The following is a 26387-nucleotide window of genomic DNA, read 5'->3' as shown; positions in this document are numbered from 1 at the left end:
GGTAATAGCACCCACCAGTTGTAGAGGCATGTTGCTGTTGTACATTTTTGTTTTCCAAGACTGAATATACACTTTTATACACTGTGTATGCAAATGTGATACACGATTGTTAAATCTTACCATTAAAGGGGGTCAACGAACGTGGTGTTCAAGCTAAAGATTGATCTTATCAACCAAGCCAAAGCACAGAGCCCCGGCATGCGTTTAATCGAAATAGAAACCAATATACCGACATACATACACATACTACATACATACATGTACGTATGTTCAGAATAAGATCAACGAACATACGGTCAAAGACGGACTTTAGTCAGCATCAAGCGCTCCATAAATGCAGCAAGCACCATCAAAATGATCGGCCAGTTAAAAACTGATCATGATTTGCTTTTTAGAATCAAAAAAACCCCAGAAACGAGCTCACAAGAACTTTCACCTGATATGTAGCAGTTAAAGTTGTTAAAGCTGCCATTGGCGATCAAAAACGTGCTTGCGCTCCGACAAATTAATGGCTACAACAACAGCTGATTTTGATATTCATGCAACATTGATTAAATGCAAAGCGTTAGCTTGGCTGCCAGCGAGATTATGGCCTAATCGAAAGGTGGAAAATTTCCAAAACATAGACAAACATACATACTTATAAAATATGACTTATAAGGCATATATATTTATAAGCTTTAAAGCATCTAATGGGTGCATATACATGTATGTATGTATGTATATGTTTGCATGTAGATGTGTACGAAATATTTTTGATAATTGGGATGCGTCAGCTGAATTGGAGGCGGGCGTCGCTGATCTTGGTTTTAAACTTTCGAAACCATGCCGTTGCAGTGCTTAAAGTTCATAAGCAATCACACATACATATATACATGTACAAAAATATATACATACATGTACAAAATGTATTGGAAACTTACGGTTGGGAGGTAGTAAGGCCGAAAATCGAAATAAAAACAAAATTGAAGAAAATGTGTTACGAATAAGAGGTATACAAATTCAAGCTTGACTTAAGTAATAATGTAAGTATAAAGTGCTAATTATAAAATCATTTTTTGATTAGTTGATAACAACTGCATACAAAAATTAGTTGTTTATCTTCGATAGAACAAAATAATCTTACGAAATCTTTAATATTATGCCGTTCTTAAGTATTTTTTAAAATGTCTGTTATAAGAAGATTCCAGCAATAGTTAGAGCGCATTGAATATTCCAACATCATTTTGGCAACATTATTTAGGCTCGTCGCTCCTTCCACCAATTAGCGGGTCCCATCTAGGAATGCGACCCAAAGGCATCTTATTGTTCATACATGAATAAGGAGATAAAAAACGAAATATTTTATTAGAATTTTTTATTGTTACAAACAGAAACTATTAAAAAGAAATTCTGAAATTTTTGGAAAAAAATATTTTAAACCCGGCCATTGCGACGCCATTTCCGGTGACCCCGCGGAAAAAAGATGCGCCCGAGTTGGCAAGATAATCTGATCTTACAGGATCATCTAAAGTGAAAAAATATGTGTTTTAGTTAAAACCTTAACTTAGAACTTGGACGAAGGAAAAAACACTGAAAAGTGGAGTTTTGCCAGACATTTAAAAAAGAAATAAAATATTAGTGAAATTTTCGCGACATTCTTTTTCAAATAGTTGTAATCGAAAAAAAAAACCTTCGTCCAAGCCTTTTAGAATTGTATCTCAAAGATCTGCGTATTTCATGAAGATCGGTTGAGTAGTTCTCAAGAAATCTTGCCAACCGACTCCAAAAACACAGTTTGGAGAAAACGCGTTTAAAGACGGCGCACTTAGCCTAGCTAGCCTCGAGGGCATAAGTTTTCAAGATTGTATCTCCGAAAGTGTTACTCGGATCAACTTGAAAAGTTAAAACAATATTCTAGAGGTGCTATAGAATTTAAAAAGACAATAAAAAATCCGATTTATAGATTTTATTTTTGAAACCCGTAAACTCATGTAACCCTTTAAAATCCTTATCCACTTATAAGTCTCTTTTAGGCTCACGTTATTCAAAGGAAGAAAATCTAGACTTATTTCGACAAATGTTTTATAATATAACTTTTAGGTTTGTTAGGCTTTTAAAGCATAGATAGCAATCAGTGGAACAGCCTTGGCGGCTACTGGGCCAATCTTCGGAATCACTTTATCCAAAGAGTGTTTTCTATAAACTCGTTCTATAGAAAAAAACATAAATAACTGTCTAGAACGAGCAGGGCGTTTAATTGACAAAAAAATCCATATAAGAATAAATTGTTGAAACAAAAGGAATTTGAGGTTAAGGTTATATACATAAACTTAATAGAGAAAATATGAATTAGCAATAAATATTTTATATCCATCATTAATATAAAATTGTCTAATGTTAATCAATGATGTGTTTACGTATTTTCCAAGTATGTAAACTGTATGTACACATGTAAGCTGTACAAACGGAACCGAATCCCAACGAAAAAAGAATCACAAGAAAAAACACAAAATCATTAGAGAACTTTAAGTGATCAGTAGGAGTCAAAAATTTGAAAAGAAAAAGAATCAGACACACACTGTATGCTTTCAGTTAGGGTAGATTAGGATTATGGATATTGGTGAAATTCTAAACTAAGCTTATCGGAATGGCAGGCCATGCTCGTTACACTAATGGCATACGTGCCGCAAACCATTTGCTGCAACTGCAACAAATCTGTGCGCGATTCATTATCTCTACTTAGTTGTGGAGTTATTTTTAGAATATCTCATTACTTCACAGTCTGCGCATAAACATGAGATCCTTGATTTTTCCTTTGCGCAGATGCCCTGGCGGGAAAACATTGGCTCTAACTTCAATTACACTTGCATTACTTGAGGTCGTAATTCTTTTGCGAAATTCATGCCATTGAATTTCAGTTATTTTATATTGCAAACACAAGTTTGATTCATTTATGGGCTCTTTCACTTATGCAAATATTAAATACGACACGATCAAACTGTATTGAAATCGCACAGAATAGTTAAAAAGCAGAAATTCAACTCACACAAGTTTCTCCACGGGCATCTTTATAGCACCAAAACTACATACAAAATATAAATTGTTTGAGTGAATGTAAAAATGTCGACACCAAGAAATTTTATTGACGTTTTGGGGCTATTTTAAGATACAAAATACGGTTAGTGTCAACAAACGATAAGCGATAAGCACATGAATAGCTAACTAATCTATGAATAAGAAAGCGAGATCAAAACAAATTCAATAAAAGCAAATCAAGCACGATAGTGAAAAATGTAATACTTGATGCATATATTTGCTTTTGAAGAAGTCAACTTCGTTTTGTTAATATTTATATTGTACATACAAATATGTATGTATGTATGTATATATGATACAGGCATTTTGTGACGGTTGAGCAGTACGTATGCAGATAATTTAGATTACTGTATGGAGGCTACTATACTAAATTTCGTGAGGAGATATTGTCAAACAAGAAAGTTTTCCACACCAAAACTAGATTTGATTGTTCAAATCGTATTGCAGCTATATGCTATAGTGGTTATTGAAATATAGTCAAAATTAAATATATCGATTTTATCTTATATAGAAAAGTATATCAAATATACGATAGCCATTTTTCAAAATAAATAAAAGCCACATCTTTTCCGCCAACTCTGAACGTCTTTATTATTGTAAACTTTTCGCAGAAAATTTAAATCTTAAGCGAGCCTTTCAATCTTTGTTAAAGTATGTTAATCAATTCAGAGGAGTTAAGGTTTTATTTCTTATTAAATCCAACGATATATTTATATTCAATAACAATAATCGAGTTTTAGCTTCAAGTGCTGGCCAGAAGAAAGCGTAATAATCGTTTTAGTTTCGTCTAAACTCATTTTCACAATGTGGGTTAAGAAACATCTGTTGATTAAGATTTGATTAAGTTAAGGGGTTACATGGATTTTCTCGGGTAAAAACAGCATTTTTTCAAGAATTTTTTTCTCATATTAAAAATTAAATATTTTATTCTTACAAACATACACCATTAGCAAAGAAATTCTGAAATTTTCGGAAAAAAATATTTTAAGCACTGCCATTGCGAAGCCATTTCCGGTGACCCCTCGGAAAATAATGCGCCCGCGTTGGCAGGATAACTCCATACAGTATCATCTTAAGTGAAAAAATACGCGTTTTAGTTAAAACCTTAACTTAGAACTTGGACGAAGACAAAAAAATGGATATTTGGCAGAAATTTTTACAAAAAAATAAAATTTTCAGTAAAACTGCGTTTTTAATTTTTTGCAAATAGTTGTAATCGAAAAAAATCCTTCTTCCAAGTCTTAAAGAATTGTATCTCAAAGACCTGTGTAAATGAAGGTCAGTTGAGTAGCTCTCGAGAAATCTTGCCAACCGACTTCAAAAACACAATTTCGAGAAAAACGCGTTTTAAGACGGAGCACTTAGTTTATCTAGCCTCGAGCGCACATATTGTCAAGGGTGTATCTCCGAAACTATTATTTGAATCAACTTGAAAATTTAGGGCAATATTCTAGAGATGTTGTATAATTTAACGATTTTTTTTAACCCGTAGACCCATGTAACCCCTTACTCAAAATATGGACAAATAGTTTCTAAATACAGCTGAACTTAAATTTTTTTTGCATTAAAAAATTGCTTAAAATGAAAACTTAAATTTGAGAAAGCATTATTCAGAACTACATACAGCTATTTTTTGAAAAGTTTAATGAGGACTCCTTAATTGGAAAATTTAAAATCTCTAAAATAAAAGTAAATAATTTATTTAGACATTAACAAATAGTATACAGTTATGTATGTGAAAGAAAATATTAAAAAATTAAAAGAATTTAATAATATTTAAAAAAATACATAAATCTGCCACTAACTCATCTGGTACAATCAGAACGTTTAATCTTCTTAATAAAACTGCAATAATTGAATTTACTAGATGCTATTGAATTTTTAATTTCTCGGCTATCAATTTAATAACAATAATTAAATCGCCGCCTATATTTTAATACTTATTGTTATTAACACTCAAACAAAGCGTTAAATTTTGCAAATAATGCTCATAATTAATTCACTAATCATAATTGGTTATAGAAATACGTAATAGTGCACACATCCGACACAATGTATGTGCAAATTTATGCATAAAAAATGCATTTGTTAGAGATATGAAGGTACGCACCGTTTAATGAATTCATATTTACATACGCATATACTTACATATCTATATATATGTACATCTACATACATATATACATACATACGCTTTCCAAGGTGTGATTTTCTATTATTTTTACTGCAACAAACGTTTTTATAATTAAAAAACTTTTATAAGAAAACTTCTTCACGCCCATTAAATTAAAATGTATTGGCAGCACGATTTTCCATTGAAATCAGCAGCAATTAGTCTGGCCTAAAGGTACAATGCTTGAATGCAATAAACAAGCAATAATTGCATGCGATTATCTGCGCTACATTACACATATTTATACTTGTAGATACGCACGTGCATGTATGGGTAATTTAAAAACACTGTGATCGGCATTATCTGCCAAAGCATTGTCACAATCCCTTTTTTTTCTTTGACGCCAGGAAGTCAATGGTACGCCTGGTGGTCTAGCGTGGCTGATTGATTTCTGCCACAATAAAACATACTTAAAGAAAATACTAAGAAACAGAACTTTTATGACGCAGACGGCTTTTGTTATACATACTTGCATATACATACATATTTATGATAAGAAACTGTTATATAGTAAATTGGTATTCATAATAAAATTGTGGATATTAATCTAAAGGATTTCAAGTCCTCAAAAAATTTGTTCAAGAGTTATTTGTCCAAAGTTGGGGTTCACATGCCGCATTTACTATTCCTTCTATGAAGAGCTTCCTTAAAGAGCGACCCAAACTAATAAATTTCGTCTGTCCACACATATTACATATACGCTCTTAGAAATACTATATGTATATGCAATAATTCCATTTAGCTTAGTCGTCGATTAGCTATTGCGCAAATCTGTTTTTCTAGAATATTTATGCCACTTGTACACACAGGCAGCGCCAGCCGGTGACGGTCGTTACTGTATGTATAGCGGTTTGCATGTGTGCCCACGCCATCCCACAACGGTTGTAAATGCAATGAGTAAACTTGAATAGTAAATTATGGCAATTGCCGCACATGTAATACCGTCCTAAACAGCCCTAATTTCGAACGCTAATCCGCATGCCACACACATGCTTATGAGTGTAAAATTTTCCAATTAAAAAACCTGTACACATGTATAACTACAGCTTTTCAGACACTCTACCAGACGTTCTATAGAATTAAAACAATTTCTTAATGAAAATTACACATTTGAAAATATATATGTACATATGTACATTAGAGTGGGTAGATTTATAGGAAGCCAAAAAACGGGGAAATCGCGTATGCGAAATGTTCTACGGATAATTCTGAACAACTTCCTTGAGAGACTATAGGTATAAAGCAGATTTCGAGCCAGCGATTTTTATGACGATAAGTGTGACATACAATCGATTATTCAGGTTTTTAAAACTTCGCCTTATGGGGTTACATGGGTTTGCTCGAGTAAAAAATAGACCTTTTTCAATTTTTTATGTACGAAATAATCATACAAAAAATTAAATATTTTATACGAATTTTTATTGTTACAAACATGCACTATTAAATTCTATTATTATTCTGAAATTAAAAAAAAAATATTTTAAAGTCGGACATTGCGACGCCATTTCCGGCGATCTCTCGGAAAAAAGATGCGCCCGCGTTGACAGGATAACTCCATACAGGATCATCTAAAGTGGAAAAGTACGCGTTTCAGTCAAAACCTTAACTTAGAACTTGGACGAAGGAAAAAAATTGAAAATTGGATTTTCGGCAGACATTTTTACAAAAAAAATAAAATTTCGAAACATTTTTTTCCCAAATAGTTGTAATCGAAAAAAATCTCTATTCCAAGTTTTTAAGAATAGTATCTCAAATCGATATCTTTTTAATATCTTATCTAGAAATCTTGACAACCGACTTCAAAAACACAGTTTCGAGAAAAACACGTTTAAAGACGACTCACTTAGCCTAGCTAGCCTCAAGCGCACAAGTTCTCAAGGCTCTATCTCCGAAACTATTACTTGGATCAAAAAAAATCGATTTTTTGAAATCCGTAAACCCATGTAACCCCTTAAAAATCGCTGGCTCGAAACCTGTTAAGACCCATAGTCTCCTAGGCAAAGTTGTTCAGAATGATCCATAGAACATTTTCCACATACACGATCTTATAGGAAAACAAGAAAAAACGTTAACTTCGGTTGCACCGAGGCTAAATACCCTTCACAGGTGCATTTCTGTTAGTAACTATGTGTTCAGTTTGTATGGAAGCTATATGCTATAGTAATCCGTTCTAAACAAGTTTTTTAGAGATTACATTGTTGCCTTAAAAAATAACATATACCAAATTTCGTGAATATATCTTGTCAAATGTGAAAGTTGTCCATACAAGAACTTGATTCCGATCGTTCAGTTTGTATGGCAGCTATATGTTATAGTGGCCCGATATCGGCCGTTCCGACAAATGAGCAGCTTCTTGAAGAGAAAATGACGTTTGCAAAATTTCAAAACGATATCTTAAAAACTGAGGGACTAGTTCGTATATATACAGACAGACGGACAGACAGACAGACGGACAGACAGACAAACGGACATGGCTAAATCGACTCAGCTCGACATACTGATCATTTATATATATACTTTATTGGGTCTCCGACGATTCCTTGTGGGTGTTACAAACTTCGTGACAAACTTAATATACCCTGTTCAGGGTATAAAAATCGACCCGCGCTAACATACTTATATGCAAGTGTGTAGAATATTCCATAGTACTTGCACATTTATAGCCATTCAGCTTTTTGACGACACTTTTATCCCCTCCTTTACACGCCAACATTTGCGCAAGATGCCAAGTGAGGTTACGGTTTATTTATTCTTAAATTAGTCAATTTTTGTTGGCATTTCGTTAAACGATTCACAATGGATTTTCGCGAGATTTCCAAATAATGGTCGTACAACTGCATTTTTCCACTTATGCGAGAATATTTAGTACATTCGGTCCATTATGTTTGTAAATAAGTATGTATATATAGACTTATATGGATGTAGTAAATTGACTTATAGATACATAAGCACGTTTCTCAAAAAAAAAATAGTGTCAACATCTCGAAGGCAATTTTAAGCGGAAGTTCAGAGTTTGCAGTTTCGAAATCCACTCAAATGCACGGAATATTCCATTTGTAAACGTATGATGACGAATTTAGTAATCAGGGCACATAAAAATAATCAAGTTCACTTAGTGTAAACGCATTTTAAACGTTATAATTCAATGCACTTATTCCTTACGCATCTGCCAGCAAAGTGTAATGATCGAGTGAAATATATTTGAGCATGTAGGAACAAAAAAAAACGATTATCAATTATCTCAGCCCACCTTATTAGCTATAATTGAGATAATGTCATATACTTTTAATTTTTTAATGATTTTGCGATTTATTTAAAGGTAAACATATTCTGTTAAGACACTGGAAACAGTTTTATCTATGGTATACGATTTTTTTAATTCTTTGTAAATAAAGGATCCCCGAGCAACGAATTGATCAAAATGGGTTCTGTTTTTTTTTTGTTATGCAGCTAATTTTTTGCCATTTATGGTTTGAACAAGCCAAATGATCAACGAAATTCCGTCTGCATATTTCCACCCATTTACGTCAATTTTCTATGACCCGCAGCATTTCGGCTGGAATTTCGCTATAGTGCCCTGAATTCTGATTGATTGGTATAGCATTTAATTTCACATAGCCCCAGAGAAAATCATCTAGAGCCGTTTAATCACGTGATCTTGGCGACCATTTTACTGGTCATATCGCGAATTTTCGAATCTCTAAACCTTGCACGCAATGGGCCCATATTTAGACGTGAAACCGTCTTGTTTCAAATAAAAGTTGTTGATTTCATCAAATTCCAGGAAAGAAAGTCGCATCAACATCTCGTTATAACGCTCGCAGTTCACAGGAAACGGTGAATTTTTGGGGATGCAATTGTGTTTCCTGATCCATACTAGAATTTGACTCACCAGATAACTTAAAACAATGAGAAGCTGCAAATCGAATTTGGTATGATGCTCGATTGGACGGCGAACAGAGCTGAAACACTTCAAGTAGGGAATTCACCATATTCGCTGCTTTTTAGCTGAAATGAAAACTCTCTGGCAGAAATATATGTAAAACAACTGATATAGACGCTATTTACTAAATTTACTGAGTACGAAAAACGCCCAAAATAACGGCAACATTATTTGTATTTACTACCGCTTTTTCATCTCCAAATTCAAGGAAGTACTGTGAACTTCTCCAATAAAGACAAATATGCATAGTGTATTGGTGGTGTCTTTGCTATTGCGAAAGCCGCGAAGCTGGCCTCTATCAAGCCAATAAGCTCGCATCGCATTTCGGCCAGAAGTGTCTTGGGAAGAAGGGCAGCAGTGGAAAGTGTTGTCAGATGTAAGCAACTTCACTTCTACTTGCTGCCAGGTCACAATGGCATCGAGGGCAATGAAATAGTGGACGAGATTGCCAAGAAAGGTGTGCGGCTAACATCCGAAAATGTGATCAACATTGGGAAACTCATGTCTATACGACGATCTCGACGGAAGCATGGTAAAGAAAATCAAAATCAGATAGGACGAGCTACCTCGGTGCAAAACTGCAAAAGTCAAGCGCAAAACGGTATATCGGAAGGACACAAAATTCTTATTGGCACTCGATAAAAGAGACTGTAGGAACGTGATGGGAATACTAACTGGTCACTGACTGGAGCCGACCCACGCCCGCAGGATGGGGCTGACAGATCGAGAAGACTACAGAAAATGCCTGGAGCAGGGCACCAGGGAAATAATGGGGCTTCTCTTGAGCACTAGTTCCACATTGGCTCGCTACGCTGTAAGCATCTCCACAGTATGAAACAATGGAGGAGATATCGATGGTGAGGCCACAAAGACTGTTAAAATTCGCGTCAAGCGCAGGCATCCTAAAGGATGACTACTCCTCTTAGACTTGGCAACACAACTCCATCGGGTATCGCAAGGAACCAAACTGGTCTATGCGTGGCTTATTGGGCTACCAGATTAACCTAACCTAACCTACTGGTGGGATCCTAGTCTAAAGGATTGGGGCATTTTTTTACAATTCAAGAAAACAAAGCAATTGGATTTGGCCTCGTCGTCACGATTTATTATACACCCTTGTAATGTTTTCAAAAAAATAGCACAATAGCGTATTTTTGATTACTATAAATGTCATTATAGTATGAATCAGCAAATCTGAAAAAAATATATAAATTATGGACTGACTTTTCACTTATTTCTCGAATTTTCTAATACATTTCTGAGAAAATTGCCACAACACTGAAACGGCTTTGATTTAGAAAATAATTTGAATATTGAAAAGTACTTTGAGGAAGATATTTGATATTCAGTATGTATGGACTATTGAAATATGAAAAATCAATTCTTAACTTAAATACCCTCATCATCTTCAGAATACATTGCTTTCTTATTAAAATTCCGCCATACCCTTCATTGCTATTTTCTATTATAGCCTTGAACATAAGTACATACATACATACCTACTCTAACATTAAATTCCAGATTTGAAGGTGTGTACATATGCACATGTAGTATGTACATATGTATTCTACTAATTTTTCTTAATTCTCCAAAAAAAATTTCAAGTACAACATGTAAAACTGTTACAAAAAATATTCTACGCTTCTGAGTAGCATCACTATTTTTAGGCAAAAAAAAATTGACAATTAAACAAATTTTGCATAAATTATGCTCATGTGTGTATGTGCACATTTATATAGGCACTTCGCTGATTGTCATTTACGATAATTTTGCGGTTTAGTGAAAAAAGTCAGTTAATGAAAAATTGGACTCTGACACACAAACTTACATGTGTTGAAATTTTTTAATGTATTTATGTATACGTATATAAATACATATATAATAGTAAACATATAAGTAAATATGTATGTTAATATGTGTGTCTTTATAAATACAATAGATGCGACATTTATAGGCGGTTCCGTGCATTTTACGACACTACGGTATTTGGCATTCAAAATTTTATTACTGCGAGTACTCAACGACCAACGTTAACCGGTACTTTTGGCCGAATCATCAATAGGCGTACGCAAATCGCACTTGCGCACAAAGACCGTCTTAGATAGACATTTACTTCATTCTGTATATGTATGTGGGCATACCATATACATATGTATGTATGTATATGAAAAAGTTCTCGTTTCGATAGTTTTGTGTTGATATTTTATAAAGGTAGCGTCTTGATTTTGCATGGAAAACTTAAAAAGTTTGCACCATAAGCACATTGGGCATGTGTGTATGTATGTTGTGTGAGTGTATGTGGGTATATGTGCGTTTTTGCGGTCAATAACCGAATTAAATTTGCACAAGACCGAAACGAGTTTTATGCGCCTGGCAAACCTAACAAACGCACATGCACACTCACACGCACACTAACAACAAGTAGCAATAATGCCTTGATCGCAAATTTGTGTGTTTTATTATCTCTTCCTCTTAGACTATTTGCTATTCCTTGCCAAAGTTATATTTGCTAAATGGCAAAAATTTATTTACTATTTTAAAATCATTCACATCGACAGCGCGTGTGGCTGCGCAGCCTGCATGGCCACTATAAAGGCGGCATCCTTTATCATTTACATACATACATATTTACACATACCTAATATAAACAAATGGGAGAATAAGAAAACAGTAAAAATATGTATAAGAAGCAAGGTTGGGCTAAGTTCGGGTACAACAGAACATTTTGTACTTTTGTAACTTGCTGGGATCAAAGCCATCAATAATATACATATCTGACAGGTGACTAATATTTTCGGTAAAAAATTCGCAAAGAAACTGGCGTCCGCATATTTGATAGCTGTGCGCTAGAATAGTTTTGGTCCGATTCGGAAATTTTTTTGTCATAAGGTGGCACATCTCAAAGGCACTGTTTGTGCAAAGTTTTGTCCCGATATATTCTTTGGTGCTTAATTTTTATACTGGAAAGTGTAAGAATCATATGAAATGTAAAATTGTGCTATTCGGGAAGTAGGCTAGCTTGTAACTTAAAAATGTCTGGTGGTGACCGAGGGCAAAACGAAATATCCCCTGCAATCAAACAAGCAGTCGTCGCACTCGCAACTTGGCTTCCATGTCACTGTTAACAGTCATACTGCAGTCGGTGGAATCATGAGCTGGACGAGATATACGACAACATTGACATAGTTCAGCGAATTAAGAGACAGCGACGCAGTACTCGTCTGCATTCCATTGGAAAGACCAGGTGGAGACTAACAACACTTCGAATTTCCAATTGGCGCCAAACAGCGGAAAGGAAAAATTACTGGCGCCCTGTTGTAAACTGGACTATAACCGCGTAAACGGTGTCTACAACAATAAAGAAGACGAAGTACGTAAAAAGGTCAAAATTACGCTATGTACCGAATTTAGAATTTGTCGAGTAGTTCCGGAGATATGATATTTCACCTAATTGTAGGCGGTGCTACGATGTTGATATAAAACCCACTTACCCGATTCCGTATGTAACATTCAATATCTCTGACGTATTTAGTTATTGATTTATCACACTTATAGGAGTTTTTAAGAAAACCGTTATATGGGGAGTGGGTGAGGTTATCATTTGATTTTGCCTATTTTCACACTGCCGTAGGAGGAGTCCAAAAGATTTCGCCAGGGCAAATTTGGTTCACATAACTAGAATGGTTTAAGTTGAACTTTTTAGGGGGCGAGACCAACGCCCACTTTTGAAAGACTTTCAAACCACAAGAACGCCTTTTTAAATGTGATTTGTTGTACCAAATTAAAGTTTTATACCTTAATCTACCACGTAGTAATGATAGGTTTTCGATTAATGGTGTAGGCGTGGCAATGGTCCGATTATGCTTATCGTCAACACCAAACTTTGTATGGTACTAAGGAACCAGTGTACCAAGTCTCATCTTGAAATATTTATTTCAATCTTGCACGGACGGACGGATGGCCGAACAGACAGACAGTTACTTGGATTTCAACTCGTCTCATTGTCCTGATCATTTATACATACATAACCTTATATCTATCTCGTTTAGTTTTAGGTGACACTAACAACCATTAGGTGAACAAAACTATTAAACTCTATACCAACACGTGGCAAGAGTATAAAAATCTAGTGAATATACAAACAAATACTCATACAGAATGTGTGTGTGCATAAATATACGAGACGTAAAGCTATTTTAATAATACTCATTGTGGTCCAGATGCTGTGCTCACGTGTCGCATACAAAGCCACTGAATCATTGAATCTAAGCGAAGATCGGTGGACTAACATGCTATATGTGTGTAGATTTTCATACGCGTTTCCCAAACCGGTTGCTAATTCTTTTTAATTTATTTATAAGAATTTAGAAGCCTAACAAACGAAGAACTACTGTCGGCAAGCTTATGCAAATAAGGAAGACATTCGGCGTTGCCTTAATAGCAGCAATATTATGGAGAGATTAGTGAAGATCATTTGCATAAATAATAATATTAATATTGTACAATATACAATATAACTGTAACTGTAGCGCTGTGGTAAAATTTTAGTATCTCGACCTAAAGAATATTCAGACTATTACTATTATGTGCTAATTAAGCTTAAACAACAAAAAAATGACTTCAAATTCATTAAAATATTTTAATCAGTAGGTTTTTAGGTTATACGCTTCATTTAGATTTGAATCAACTAATACTTTTAGCACGTGATCGGTTCGTATTCCCTCTATTTATAGGCAAGAGGTAAAGACTGCCTACACAACGACGTTATGCGACGGGAAAGCAATCTTCAAACTATCTTTTATAAATACAAGCCCTCTCCGCCTTAAACCAGCATGCTATTTGACAGGAAAAAGAACATTATAAAACGCGGTTGCAACATCTTATAAATGTTTTAAGATAATTAAAATTGTCGCCATTATGCTAGAAACGCATGTAGCAAAGCTACCAAATAAGGGTACGAAATGTCAAGTCTATATTAACTCTCCCTTGGTCAGCAATTTGCCCGTAGATGCCTTTCTTATACCGCTGCGGGTTTGTCAAACCATTTTTAGTTAAATGCAACATGATTGGTTCAATAGCCATGTAAGGCAACAACAGCGCGATAAAAGATACAAGATAATGGTTGCGTCTATGTTTGATAAAAAATGACTTCCAGTAGGAACGTGCGGGTTCCGCACAAGTACGCAAAAGCATGTTTTGTGTGTTGCAGAATTAATTAGAATCACTAGCAAAGTGCCTCTTACAATCGTGGTACTTGCGTTATTTATAGCAAGCGAACGTGGAACCATTCTAGTGCGATCTTAAGTTGGCTTTCTATTTTTAAATCAGTTAAAAGAGTGCCGATGAAAATTATAGGGACAAAGCGCACACATGTTTGTGCCGTGGTTTGAGTTGGGTTGCGACGTATTCCAGAGTGCGTGACAAAGTAGAAAGTTTCTTGTTTGAGGTAGACTTTTTTTTGATGTGCTCTTCTGATTTTCGAAATTGAAATTGTATTTTGAAAACAGTTCTCAAAGGCATTTACCGCAATTAAAAAAAAATGGCTTGTGACCCAAATTTATAAAAGATAATAAAATATTTTAATCAAGTCAAGGGGTTATATCAAGGCCGAAAAAAGGGAATTTTTCAGAATTTTTTCTGAGAAAATTTTGTACTGCCATATTTTTTATTCTTCTCTTAACTGTATTTTAAGACTTAGTATTAGTAAAAATATTTATTTGGAAAGAAACTACAACTGACCTTCCTCTTAAAAAAGACATTTTGCGGTGACTGGCATCCTCTGAAATTAAAAAACCAAACAGATATTGTTAAAGTAATGCTAAATCTAGTAATTAATCGAAGAAATATTCAAAATAAAATTTTTTGATTCCCGAAACAAAATTCGATTTTTGACCAAAATTTTGGCCTTAAATGATCGATTTTTTTAAAAACTCTAACTGTATATAGTCTTAAGGAAGTTGGTTTGTAGATAACTAAAACCAGCACTTGCTAATACTTTTTTAGTTTTCCTTTTTTAAGTATTTTTTCAATAAGAAATTTAAACAAATTTATCCTCAAAGGACAATTTTTGGTCGTTTTGACTGATCTGCACTACTTAGCTTCAACGAAAAGGTCTGTTACTTGACGTGTTTCACTAGAAACTATGAAGGTTCAGGTTTAATACACTGTACACTTTTGAGTTTATTTCATCTAGCGTACGTTATTATCCCTGGAACGCACCTTTCATATATGGAACAAATAACTATTCTACATATAAGTACAAGAACGCTTAAAACACCAGTTGGGTAAGCGGTAGCCAAGCATAAAACTCTAGCCAAATGTGCCACTAAATAGTATGGGAAGAGCAGCCTGTACAGTGGTCAGTTCTATAAAAATGTATATATAAAATTGCTGATTTTAGTTTTCAAGCTCCTGAATTTCTAATGGATTTTATGAAAACCCTCTTCATGGCAGAAATTCGCTCTTAAAGTTTTCAGGACCTAGAGAAGCAGGGCATTTTGTTTTAATTTTAATTTCGGCTGCATCGAAGATAAAATACCTTTAAAATGCATATTTCCTCTAGCAACTAGTAAATATAAAGGATATCCCAAAATTAACGCAAGATTCGAAATACAACCAAAGAAAAACAAAATAAATCAACAACGTTACAAGATTAATGGAACGTTACACGATAGAACAACGTGTATTTATTATTGAACAATATTTAAAAAAAAATGAAAGCTTGGCGGCCGGAGTCCAAAAATTTAAATTTTTTTTAAATAAACGTTTATTTGATTCCAGCACTTCAAAATAGTTTTGTTTTAAAAGAAATGTAGATAGGTTAGGTTAGGTTAAGTTAATCTGGTCATTGGTCTACGTCATGGATTTCAGTTACTAGGTCCATGAGGAGTAGTCATTCTCTAGGATGCCTTAGCTTGACGCGAATCTTAAGAGATTCTGTGGCCTTCTTATCGATACCTACCCCAGTGTATCATACTGTGGGGACCAAAAATGCTTACAGCATAGCCTTGCCAGTGCGGAAGAAGTGTACAAGACATGCTCCATTGTTTCCCTGCAGTCTTCTCGATCTGTCAGTTCCCTTCTGCGGGCGTATGTCGAAAACAAGCAGTGACCAGTTAGTATTCTTGTATCGAATGCATGTTAGTAGATCTGTGAACAGTTTTTCAATCAATGTTATGTTTGTATTCTTTTCAGATCCATCAACAGGCTTTTGTACAAAAATCATATAAGAAGTACTAAGAAGATTCAGGGCGAATTATTTAATATTTTTCATTCTCCATTTTACTTCAGAACAAAACAATTAGGATCCACTGTGCAAGCCTTTTTTCACTATCTTTCAGGCGAAAGGGTCTCTGCAAAGCGGCCAAACAATGCACCTATCTGCCGATGGCCCAGCTAGCCAAGTGGCCAACTTATAACACGAATGCAAGCCGCAAGTAGCCAGTCATAAACATACAAACATACATACAGGCGCACATGCCAGTGTACGTATGTAGTGCAGATACGCATGCGCAAGGCATTAAGTCGGCACACTACTAATATTCAGCGATCGGAGTGGACAAAGCGTCATCGTTGTGATCGTAACGCCATCGCATTGTTGTCTTCGCCATTAGTTCGCCCTTTTGCCAATTTTTATGCCAGCCCGCATGTAATACATTCTATTTGCAACAACAAATAACACGGTTATATCGGTGCTGTAAAACGCGTTGCCAACATAAATATTTACCAATGTGTAAGAGACGATAAATTTCCGCAGCCGCATTAAATGCGACGACATCAGAGCAAAGGCGCTTTCGTTACCTACCATCGTGCACTTCTTGGCCACATGGTTATTTTGATCCAATACACACGCATGCACATACATACATCCGAGTGTTTACGTGTGTGTGTGTGTGTGTCTTCATTGCTGGCTACGTTTGGACGATCGGTTTGCAGACTTTGCTTTGTAGTAAATATTCACTCAGATTGACCATTCCAATTGAATTTGTTGTTTGTGTTGCTGGCAGCAGCGTTGTTGGCATCGTCATCGTCATCATCATCAACATCAACATCATTGCCGTTCTTTGTTGCGCTTCTGCTTGCAATTGTAATGAGTAGTCGATGTTCGCAATATTGTTGTTGTTATTATTTGCCGCTGTTGTCTTATGTGGCAGCAATTGCATGCCGCCACACATAATTCTGCATTATTGGCCTTGAAGATCCTAAGCCAAAGAAAAGAGGTCATTGTCGTATAATGGTGAGTTTGTGGTCAACGCGCAGGCGCAATGTAAGGGTGGCGAAAATGCTACCAACACACACACACTCATACGCGTGCAAGCAAATGCATTGTTGTGCTTACAATTTAGCTTCTGGCCTGCACTCCCAACTGCAACCGATCCAGAGCTGCCAAGCTCTAGCCGACTCGTTGCGTTGGTCAATGGAAAGGGAAACTTAAACCACGACATTGCACCAGCTCTTGGCTTGCCTCACATTCGCATTCGCACACGTGTTCGTAACTATCAAAAAAGCCTCACATTGATCGCAATTAGTAATTATGTAAAATTTAGTTGGGCGTAAGATTTGCGTGTTTTGCACTGTCGTGCTTTCGACGCATTTTTTGCTCCAGAAAATTGGCTAAATTGCATTGTCGCCTTGTCTAGTCGAGTCTAGTCTAAATTTGAGGTAATTTAGATTTCTATGTAAATGATTGGCTTTCTGCTGCCATTCTACTACTCCTGCCAACAATCGGCACTAAAGGATTCGTTCTTCTGTTGCGCTGTGTGATGGACAAGAAAAAGACGATGCCAAAGTGTAGTGACTATTTAATAGTGTTTAGCCATGAGTGGAATGAAAAGTTCGTTGTTTAACTTTGATCAATTTAAAGTAATTGCGTGTTCTGGGAAGTTTGGACTTATTCTGCGCAAATCAACTCATTCGAAACCTACGTTAATATTGCCAAAAGAAAAAAAGTTGTATATTTGAGCACTATTAAAGCTTTAAAAAACTTAACTTAAGACTTAAAGCCGACATGGTACTCCATTTGTGACCTCTACGGGCTAACAACAGAAGAGTGTCATAATTTAAAAAAATAACAAAGAAGGAATGAAGGGTGTTGGTTCAATACACGTTATTTGACGAAAATATATGGATTACAATCAAAATTGATATCTTATTGACTTAAACTATAGGTCATATAATCTCTTAGGTTCATAAACTAGATATTTCTACTAACACTACTATCTAACTGAAATAAATTTGTATATTCATGATGAATATAATTTTTTTTATCAATATCATAATACTATTTAATTAATATATTCTTGATATAATTGAGATAGATCCCTATAGACAGGGATATATGTTAAAACATAAACTTAATTTTTATTTATTATACCATATTAAGGGGTTGTATACAGTTAGAATGCCGAAAACAAGCAAATTTTACAGAATTTTTTCAGAGAAAACTTTTAAATTTATCGATCCAAAAATTTGTGCACATATCTTGTATCTTTAACTATATTTTAAGACTTAATATTAGTAAAAATATTTATTTGGAAAGGAACTACAGCTGATCTCCTGGAGCTCCTCTCAAAAAAGACGTTTTCCGGTGACCACTATATCTCTGAACTGGATCTTCTGAAATTAAAAAACAAAAAACAGATTTCGTTAAAGTAATGTTAAATCTGGTAAAACAAATCGAAGGAATAAGTAAAATAAAATTTGTTGACAAAATGGCGGTTTCTCAAAGAAAACAATCGATTTTTGACCAAAATTTCGACCTTAAATTGTTTATTTATTTTTTTCAGTGAGAAAAAATCTTCGATTTATTATTAAAAATTATGTTAAAATTTTAATCAGCCGTTTTTGGATAGTGTTGGATACAAACTTTGAAAATACCATTTTGGAAAAACGCGTTTATAGTTTGGCTTTGTACTTCCAAGCACTCTGGAAAGTCGTTTCAAATTCGCGTGTAACTTCGAAATATTCATCATTCATATTCTTAAATAAATATATGTACATTATTGAAAATAAGTATATGAGGCAAAATAACGGAAGACACGGGTACCGTCATATTTATCGCCAAACCATATTTTGTTTAAGAAAGCATTTCCTCGCAAAATATTTAAATACCACTCATATTGGTCTAAATGTTCTAATGCAAGGTTAAGCTCAAAGTTGTTTTCCAGTTGAAGTCCTCCTGCAGACTTTGGACCCAAAACACCTTTATGTGCCAATTATCAGAGATTATCTCTCTTGGCTCCGTTTATTAAAAAATTTCATTCGTGCTAACCAAAAAATATATAATGTTAATCATAGTACCACATAATATGGGTTTTTTTCGTTAAAAACTGAAACTTCTAAAACAGTTCTTATAAGATGAGAATAATTATTTAAGAATTTGGATTTGTGAGCTATGCGACGCGAAATTAAGACTTATCATGTCCATAAGTCACATTTGGTTGACCACTTAAACCAGACTTAAGGTCGTGTCGTCTCGTCTGAGTCCTGGTCATCAAGGAATGTACAAACTAGTCAGTCAACTAATTATCTACTCATACGGACATATTACTTGTATGTACAATGTTTGTGAGCATTTAGCACAGCAGGTCTACGGTAAATTATGAAAATGCCATTTGAAGGTAAAATTCCTCGATTAGAACGCGGCGCCTACTGTGCGCATGACTGGCTGATATTACAATGAGTAATCTGCAGCGTCCATAAATCTTATGTTTTGAAAACACTTAAATGCTTATAGCTTGGCAAACCCAAGTAAATATTGGCTTAAGTGGAAAATTGTCCAGGCAACTGCAATTAGTTTTACTATTACTTGTGGGAAATAATGCACTTTGATTATTTAATTGATGTGAATTCCAGTAATAAATGGTCAGTTAATACCAAAAACTTGGAAAACATATATAATATTGAAGACGTCAACGAGTTGAGCTATGATACATACATACATAGTATGTACATATATACATATGTACATATGTATATTTAAATGATTTTACACAATGGTTCGTGGAGAAAACTATATCGAGTAAATTATTTCGAATGATTGCTGTTAGATTTCTAGTTATCCAGAATTTTTTCTAAGAAAATTTTTAAATTTATTGATCCAAAAATTTGTACACATATTATGGTATCTTTTAACTGTATTTCAAGACTTAGTATTAGTAAAAATATTTATTTGGAAAGGAAAATAAAGCTGATCTCCGGGAGCTTCTCTCAAAAAAGACGTTTTGCGGTGACCACTATATCTCTGAAATGAATTCTCTGAAACTAAAAATCCAAACAGATTTCGTTAAAGTAATGTTAAATTTACTAAAGCAAATCAAAGTAATAGGCAAAAAAAATTGTTTGACAAAATGACGGTTTCTGAAAAAAAATTTATATGTAAATTGTATATAACCCCTTAAAAAAATATCTTATCTTAATTTATCTTAATTTAACCCCTATCAAACAACACAATTCACAGATATTTCAGATGGGGATTAACCCCTAAAAGATGGTGAGGTATTTTTTTTGTGCTAGTATCAGTTGTGGTTGTTATTGTAGCGGCAGAGTACATATCTGAAGTAATCCGACTGTCGTGGAGTCAGCGTTTCTACACAGTAGTTTATTGATTTGTGAATATCGGAGTTCTTGTCTTTAACTTTTGAGTTGGGTGCTTCTGGTTCGACTGTGCCAGACGAATCACCTTGCTGACGCACATTGCATATTAATTTATATGCAATACCCACAAATTATTTCGCACAAAACGGTCGCTTCTGTGAAATTCTGTGTGTGCATAAATAGACTTGTGAATACCCTTTAATGTTTTGATCGCGTCACAGTTACATTTGCTCAATTAGTTTCACATAATAATGAATCATATGGCCAATGAGCCGTTAAATGTCATTACTGCGGCGCCGAATTTGACGTTTGTCCGTTTTGGAGTGTCGAAATTTGTATTAATGAACAAATAAATTTACGCTTTTAGACGGAACGCTATTGTAATGCAAAATGCTTAATGAATTATTTATATTTGCAAATTTTTCTAATTTCACAGAACTCATTTTTTGCCCGAATTTAGAGCGAAAAGTGTGAAATTCAGAAAATAGGACAGAAGTTGCAAATTAAATCTTTAGTGCGAATGCCGGTATGCATATAATCTATCGATATTTTGTGTTATATAAAGAGGAAAAGGTAGAGAGGCAATAGAACGCATATACATATGTATGTAAATGAAATGTTTAAGCAGAAATTACTAATTTGGTTGGCGTCTGACTCGCGTTAATTCAACTTAATTTGCATGCATTATCACTAGCGCAAATACCGCCAGCTAGCAGCCGCCAAAGCATTAAATACATACATACATATGTATATACGTTTTATGTATATGTACCTATATATGTGTCTACATATGTACGTGTATGCAAATGGTTGCGATTAACCTTAGCTTGATCATAAACCAGACTCCGCACACCTTTCCCCGTACAAACACACATTCATATATAAACATAAGGTAGGGTTTTAAATTATTTATAACAAAGCGTGACTTTTACTATTCGAATGATTCACATTTGCGGCGCGTAAATATCGCACGCCTTTATTTTTATTATTTTTATCGTCGTTTTTATTGCTACTCGTGTTATACGTATTTCTCTTGCTTATATTTTTATACCCTAAATAGGGTATAATAAGTTTGCAGGAAGTTTGCTACATCAAAAGGAAATGTTGGCAAATATACATACATATGTATGTATCTATGTTCAATGCGGATCATTATATCATAGAGCTGCGGATCAAAACCTGGATTCGAATCTTTTTATATCCCTTTACGCTATAAAAAAATGCACCTGTGGAGGGTATCATAGCTTACGTGTAGGCGAAATTAAAATTTTTTAGTGAAGTGTGCAACTCAGATTTAAATCTTCAGGCTAAGGTCCCTTATTGTTGTGCGAATAAGAAAGGAACTTTAAATTATTTCAAATTAAGTGGATTGACCATTTCGGTCTACTATCAACCAAATTCGTTCAGTGATATTTCATATTTTTTATATTTTTGCTTATTTTTATAGAGCCCTGATATTCGAACATTCTTGGAAATTGCCCTGCCTGCAGCATATTCAAAAAGGGATAGTGTTGATCGTGTCACACTTCCAACAACATCAATTTCAAAGGAGGATATTAGTATTCCAACCCCGGAAACCGTTGTGAATGAGCGGAAACCACAAACAATTGCTACACAAAACTTTCTGCCACCCGAAATTGAAGAACTTCCACACGAGGCTAAGGATGTGCTAAAGAGACTGTTAGAAGTCGAGCCAAAACAGCGTTTGCGTTCAGTTTTGTCACTACAAAAAATTGCACTTTACAAGAATTACAAAATTTATTCCGAATATTTGCTCAATGTAAGATGATGAGAAATAGATAATTTTCTGGAATATCAAATAAACATCATAACTATTACTTTCAGCTCCGTCCAATTGATATGATAAGTCCTGATGATATTGCTGCCTTTACACAAGACCCAGAAGATGACAACTCTTGGGCAGAAAAACAATTTTACAAATTCTAACTATCATGCGAATTAATGTACAACTTCTAGGTTCAAATTTAAACGTACTCATGAGCTTTTAACTTGTATCGAATAGAAAAAGATTCGTATAATGGTGATGAGTTAGGTTTGAGGAGATCTAAAATGTATTTACGCTTTTATTTTTCCAATATGTGTCATATACTATAAATAAATTCAATTGAACTGTAAATAGTAGTTTTTAATTGAGAAAGCTCCAAGGATTTACATAACTAAGAGTTTTTGACAAATACGGAAAAAGAAAACGGATATTGGTACCAATTATTTGCTTATTCTGTGACACTTTGTAGATTTGTCATTTACCGTTTACCATTAAAACGATTGCTTTATATATGCTCGACGCTCCAATAAAACTCTTGGCTTACTTTTTTCATTAAAATATTTCACTAATAATGTCCGCGTAAAAACTGTCATTTAAAAATAATAATTGCACTACATTATTAACTAAATGACGGTAACGCAGTTTATACGAACTTGTCATATCTAAACCCTAACTAGAGAACGTATATCTTTTAAACTAAAGCCAGTAATTGAGAAGTTGAAATTTGTCTTTAATTTTGTGGGGAGACGTTTCTTGTTAATTTCATAAGTATGTTTAACAATTTGCCTTGATGCGGTGAATATTTTTATAACGAAAGTCGGACGACATAAGCGCAGGATATAATTGATTAAAGTTTTAATTTACATGATTCGCCGGATGTGTACAATAGACCACAATATCACTTGAAAAACTCCTCACAAATGTCTCAACAACAATCTACTGTTCGATTGTCAGCTGCAAAGTAAAATCAGAGAACGTATATAATTTACGTTCTCTGACATCATTAAAAAAATATACAAAATACACTGCAAAAGCAAATGTCAACGTAAGTTTTTTTTTTCGTTGTGCGGCCAACGATGTTTTCATTTTCGCTTATTCTGTTTGCAAATGAGCTACATTAGGTGCGATAGTGGTTATAATTAAAAATATTACCCAAAAATACACGTCACAAAACAGATTAGACTGATAGCAAGACACAGCAGGAAGCGAATGTTAGCGATTTCCTGGCGCTGGCGCAGGCGTTGCCTTTATTTGGTGCATAATTAGTTTGGAATAGAAGTGTAGCCGCTGGAATTGCTTAGCGCCAATAAGCCAAGATTTGACCTTTGCAACGAAAGCAATCGTTATAATACAATAGTACGAAAATCAGAAACGCCATAATAATATCACTTCAATTAAAGTAACACCAGCGGGGGAATACTAACAACTGCACCTGGTGTCATCTTTATTTACTATTTCTTAGCACTATTATAAGTTGAACGATTTTTACGGAGTAACTGGCAAAAACTAAAGTCGAGATGGCATTCCAATCATTGGTTAGATTCTATATGGAAATACCGACCGTGACTCGCATATATACAACAGCATGTGTACTGACGACTGTGGCAGTGGTAAATTTGTGATAATATATATTTAATTATTCCATATAACAGTCGTAAATTTTTAGCATTTGGATCTGGTGTCTCCACTACAACTATATTTCAATCCTACGCTCATACTTTGGAAACTACAAGTTTGGCGACTTGCCACAACATTCCTATTCTTCGGTTCAGTGGGCATAAGTTTCTTTTTTAATATGGTTTTCACATATCGGTATGTTTGTAAATTTAACGATTCCAATTAATTATTGCATGTAAATACATTTTCGTTCACATTCAAGTTATTGCCGGATGCTGGAAGAGAGCTTCTTTCGCGATCGCACAGCAGATTTCGTTATGATGTTTCTCTTCGGTGGTGGATTAATGATCTTCTTCGGTCTCTTCGTGAACCTACTGTTTCTGGGACAAGCGTTCACATTAATGTTGGTTTATGTGTGGTCCCGACGAAATCCTTTTGTTCGTATGAGTTTCTTTGGCGTATTAAACTTTCAAGTAAGTAAATTCAATTAAATAAAAGAAAAATTATAAATGCAACGTACTTAACAACACAAATGCCTGTGCGACATAAACTTATTTATATACATATATGTATTTATCTATAAATTGATTGATAACATTTGATAAAGAGGATTTAAAATAATATATCCCACTTTCAGGCGCCCTACTTGCCATGGGTCCTAATGTGTTGTACAATGATACTGGGAAACACTATTTGGGTTGACGTAGTTGGAATGGGTGTGGGCCATATTTATTATTTCCTGGAGGATGTGTTTCCATTTCAAGCGAACGGTTACAGAATCCTTAAAACTCCGCATTTTCTGTATGTTATTCACTTTCCCGTATACAAAAAATCTTTCTAACTATAACATAACATTAATTTATAGGAAAGTTCTTTTTAACGAGCATATTGAAAACAACATCCCTCCATGGGTAGGCGATCGACCGGGCGGTTACCATTGGGGTGCCGATGAAGCAGAAAACGTAGGCGCACAGGTAGCGGACGCCGGTGCCGGTGCCGGTGCCGGCGCAGGTGATGCCAACGATGTTAACCAACGATAAAAATAAACTACTTTGTTTTTGTACCTCTACCATCCAATGTACTGAGACAATTGCACATATATTTCATAAAAAAAAAAAACAAATGGGGATAGCAGAAATGTCTTAGCACATATATACATTTAAAAAAGTAAATAAATAGTGAAAAGGCAATAAATAAACCAACTGTTTAAAAATATAAATCGAAATTGTCAATATCATTCACCATATTTATGTCGCTTTTAGTTTTCGTTATTAAAAATCAATTCTCCAAGGAAATTAAAAATCTGTTTATAAGAATGTACATATGTATTTATGTAGACATATTTATGAAACATAAAAACGACAGCCCTAGTCGTATTTAGTGTGTAGTAGTAGTAGTGCTAATAGAAATTGACAATTTTTCAGAATGTACATATGTATTTAATTTTCGAAATTGATGTCTCCTCAATTTACAAGAGTACGAAGCAGATTGTATAAAATTAAATTTTCATATTAGCAGGAATTTCGTTTTACCTATAAATAAAAAATGAAAATGCATAATTACCTATAAAATACAAAACACTAAACTTTTATTTCGCCTAAATTGTTTATATCTTTATTGCGTTTATGATTTCATTTAATTCAATTATATCTATTTTCATAGTTTTATAATGCAGTATTAAGTCAGTTTGACTCTTTTGGTTCTTTCAATATGAGTTACTATATAAATATCTTGATATATGACTTTACTAGCTTGTAATACACGTGGTCGCAGAAAGTACTGGTTTATGTTTTTTCAAAATTTGATTTGTTTTTGTGTGCCAAATTTACCTACCGGTTTTCAAAATTGCACAGACAAGATAGATCTTTCGAATTATATTAATAGTCCAGTCATTATAGTAAGTTCACCTCGGAATTCGATATACCCATTTATATGTCTGTAAATACTTGTATATTGACACCCTAAAGTTGTCTCAAAACCTACATATGGTAGGTATACCCGAGATTCTTACCTAATTTAAGCTTAAATGACTGGACTATAAGCCTTGATTAGTCTGAACTTTCGATATTTTACTGTTTTTTTATTGTATATACGCACTGATTAATTCGAATTAAGCAAAGACTATATATTATTATTTCAAGTTGTGTGTTTTATTTTCATTTCATTTTCAGTCCAAATTTTTTTATTTAACTACA

At 34.3% G+C, this 26387-nt stretch overlaps 2 protein-coding genes across 2 annotated transcripts in view; both read left to right on the top strand.

Annotated features, from left to right (window-relative positions):
• Positions 1 to 22926, top strand: part of LOC120773687 (serine/threonine-protein kinase S6KL) — a 65788-nt gene extending 42862 nt beyond the window's left edge. Inside the window, exons 8-9 of the mRNA XM_040102718.1 lie at positions 22237 to 22569; positions 22635 to 22926. Of these exons, the coding sequence (XP_039958652.1) occupies positions 22237 to 22569; positions 22635 to 22736 (435 nt within the window). The 3' untranslated portion in view covers positions 22737 to 22926. The remainder of the gene's footprint in view (positions 1 to 22236; positions 22570 to 22634) is intronic.
• A 696-nt stretch (positions 22927 to 23622) lies between these two features.
• LOC120773989 (derlin-2) lies at positions 23623 to 25411 on the top strand. The gene is made up of 5 exons (XM_040103252.1): positions 23623 to 24185; positions 24242 to 24387; positions 24455 to 24665; positions 24830 to 24993; positions 25058 to 25411. The coding sequence occupies exons 1-5, from the start codon at positions 24093 to 24095 to the stop codon at positions 25230 to 25232; spliced, it is 789 nt and encodes a 262-aa protein (XP_039959186.1). The 5' UTR covers positions 23623 to 24092; the 3' UTR covers positions 25233 to 25411.
• Positions 25412 to 26387: the final 976 nt, after the last annotated feature.

The sequence above is a fragment of the Bactrocera tryoni genome, chromosome 4 (assembly GCF_016617805.1).
Source record: "Bactrocera tryoni isolate S06 chromosome 4, CSIRO_BtryS06_freeze2, whole genome shotgun sequence".
Lineage (NCBI taxonomy): Eukaryota > Metazoa > Arthropoda > Insecta > Diptera > Tephritidae > Bactrocera > Bactrocera tryoni.
The sequence above is the reverse complement of the archived record's forward strand: the minus strand, read 5'-3'. Positions and strand labels throughout refer to the sequence as shown.

Excerpts from the sequence above, each read along its gene's own strand:
- LOC120773989 (XM_040103252.1), top strand. The coding sequence starts at position 24,093 with ATGGCATTCCAATCATTGGTTAGATTCTATATGGAAATACCGACCGTG. Across the intron at positions 24,666-24,829 it reads TTGGCGTATTAAACTTTCAA|GCGCCCTACTTGCCATGGGT; the intron begins GTAAGTAAATTC and ends TCCCACTTTCAG. Across the intron at positions 24,994-25,057 it reads CTTAAAACTCCGCATTTTCT|GAAAGTTCTTTTTAACGAGC; the intron begins GTATGTTATTCA and ends ATTAATTTATAG.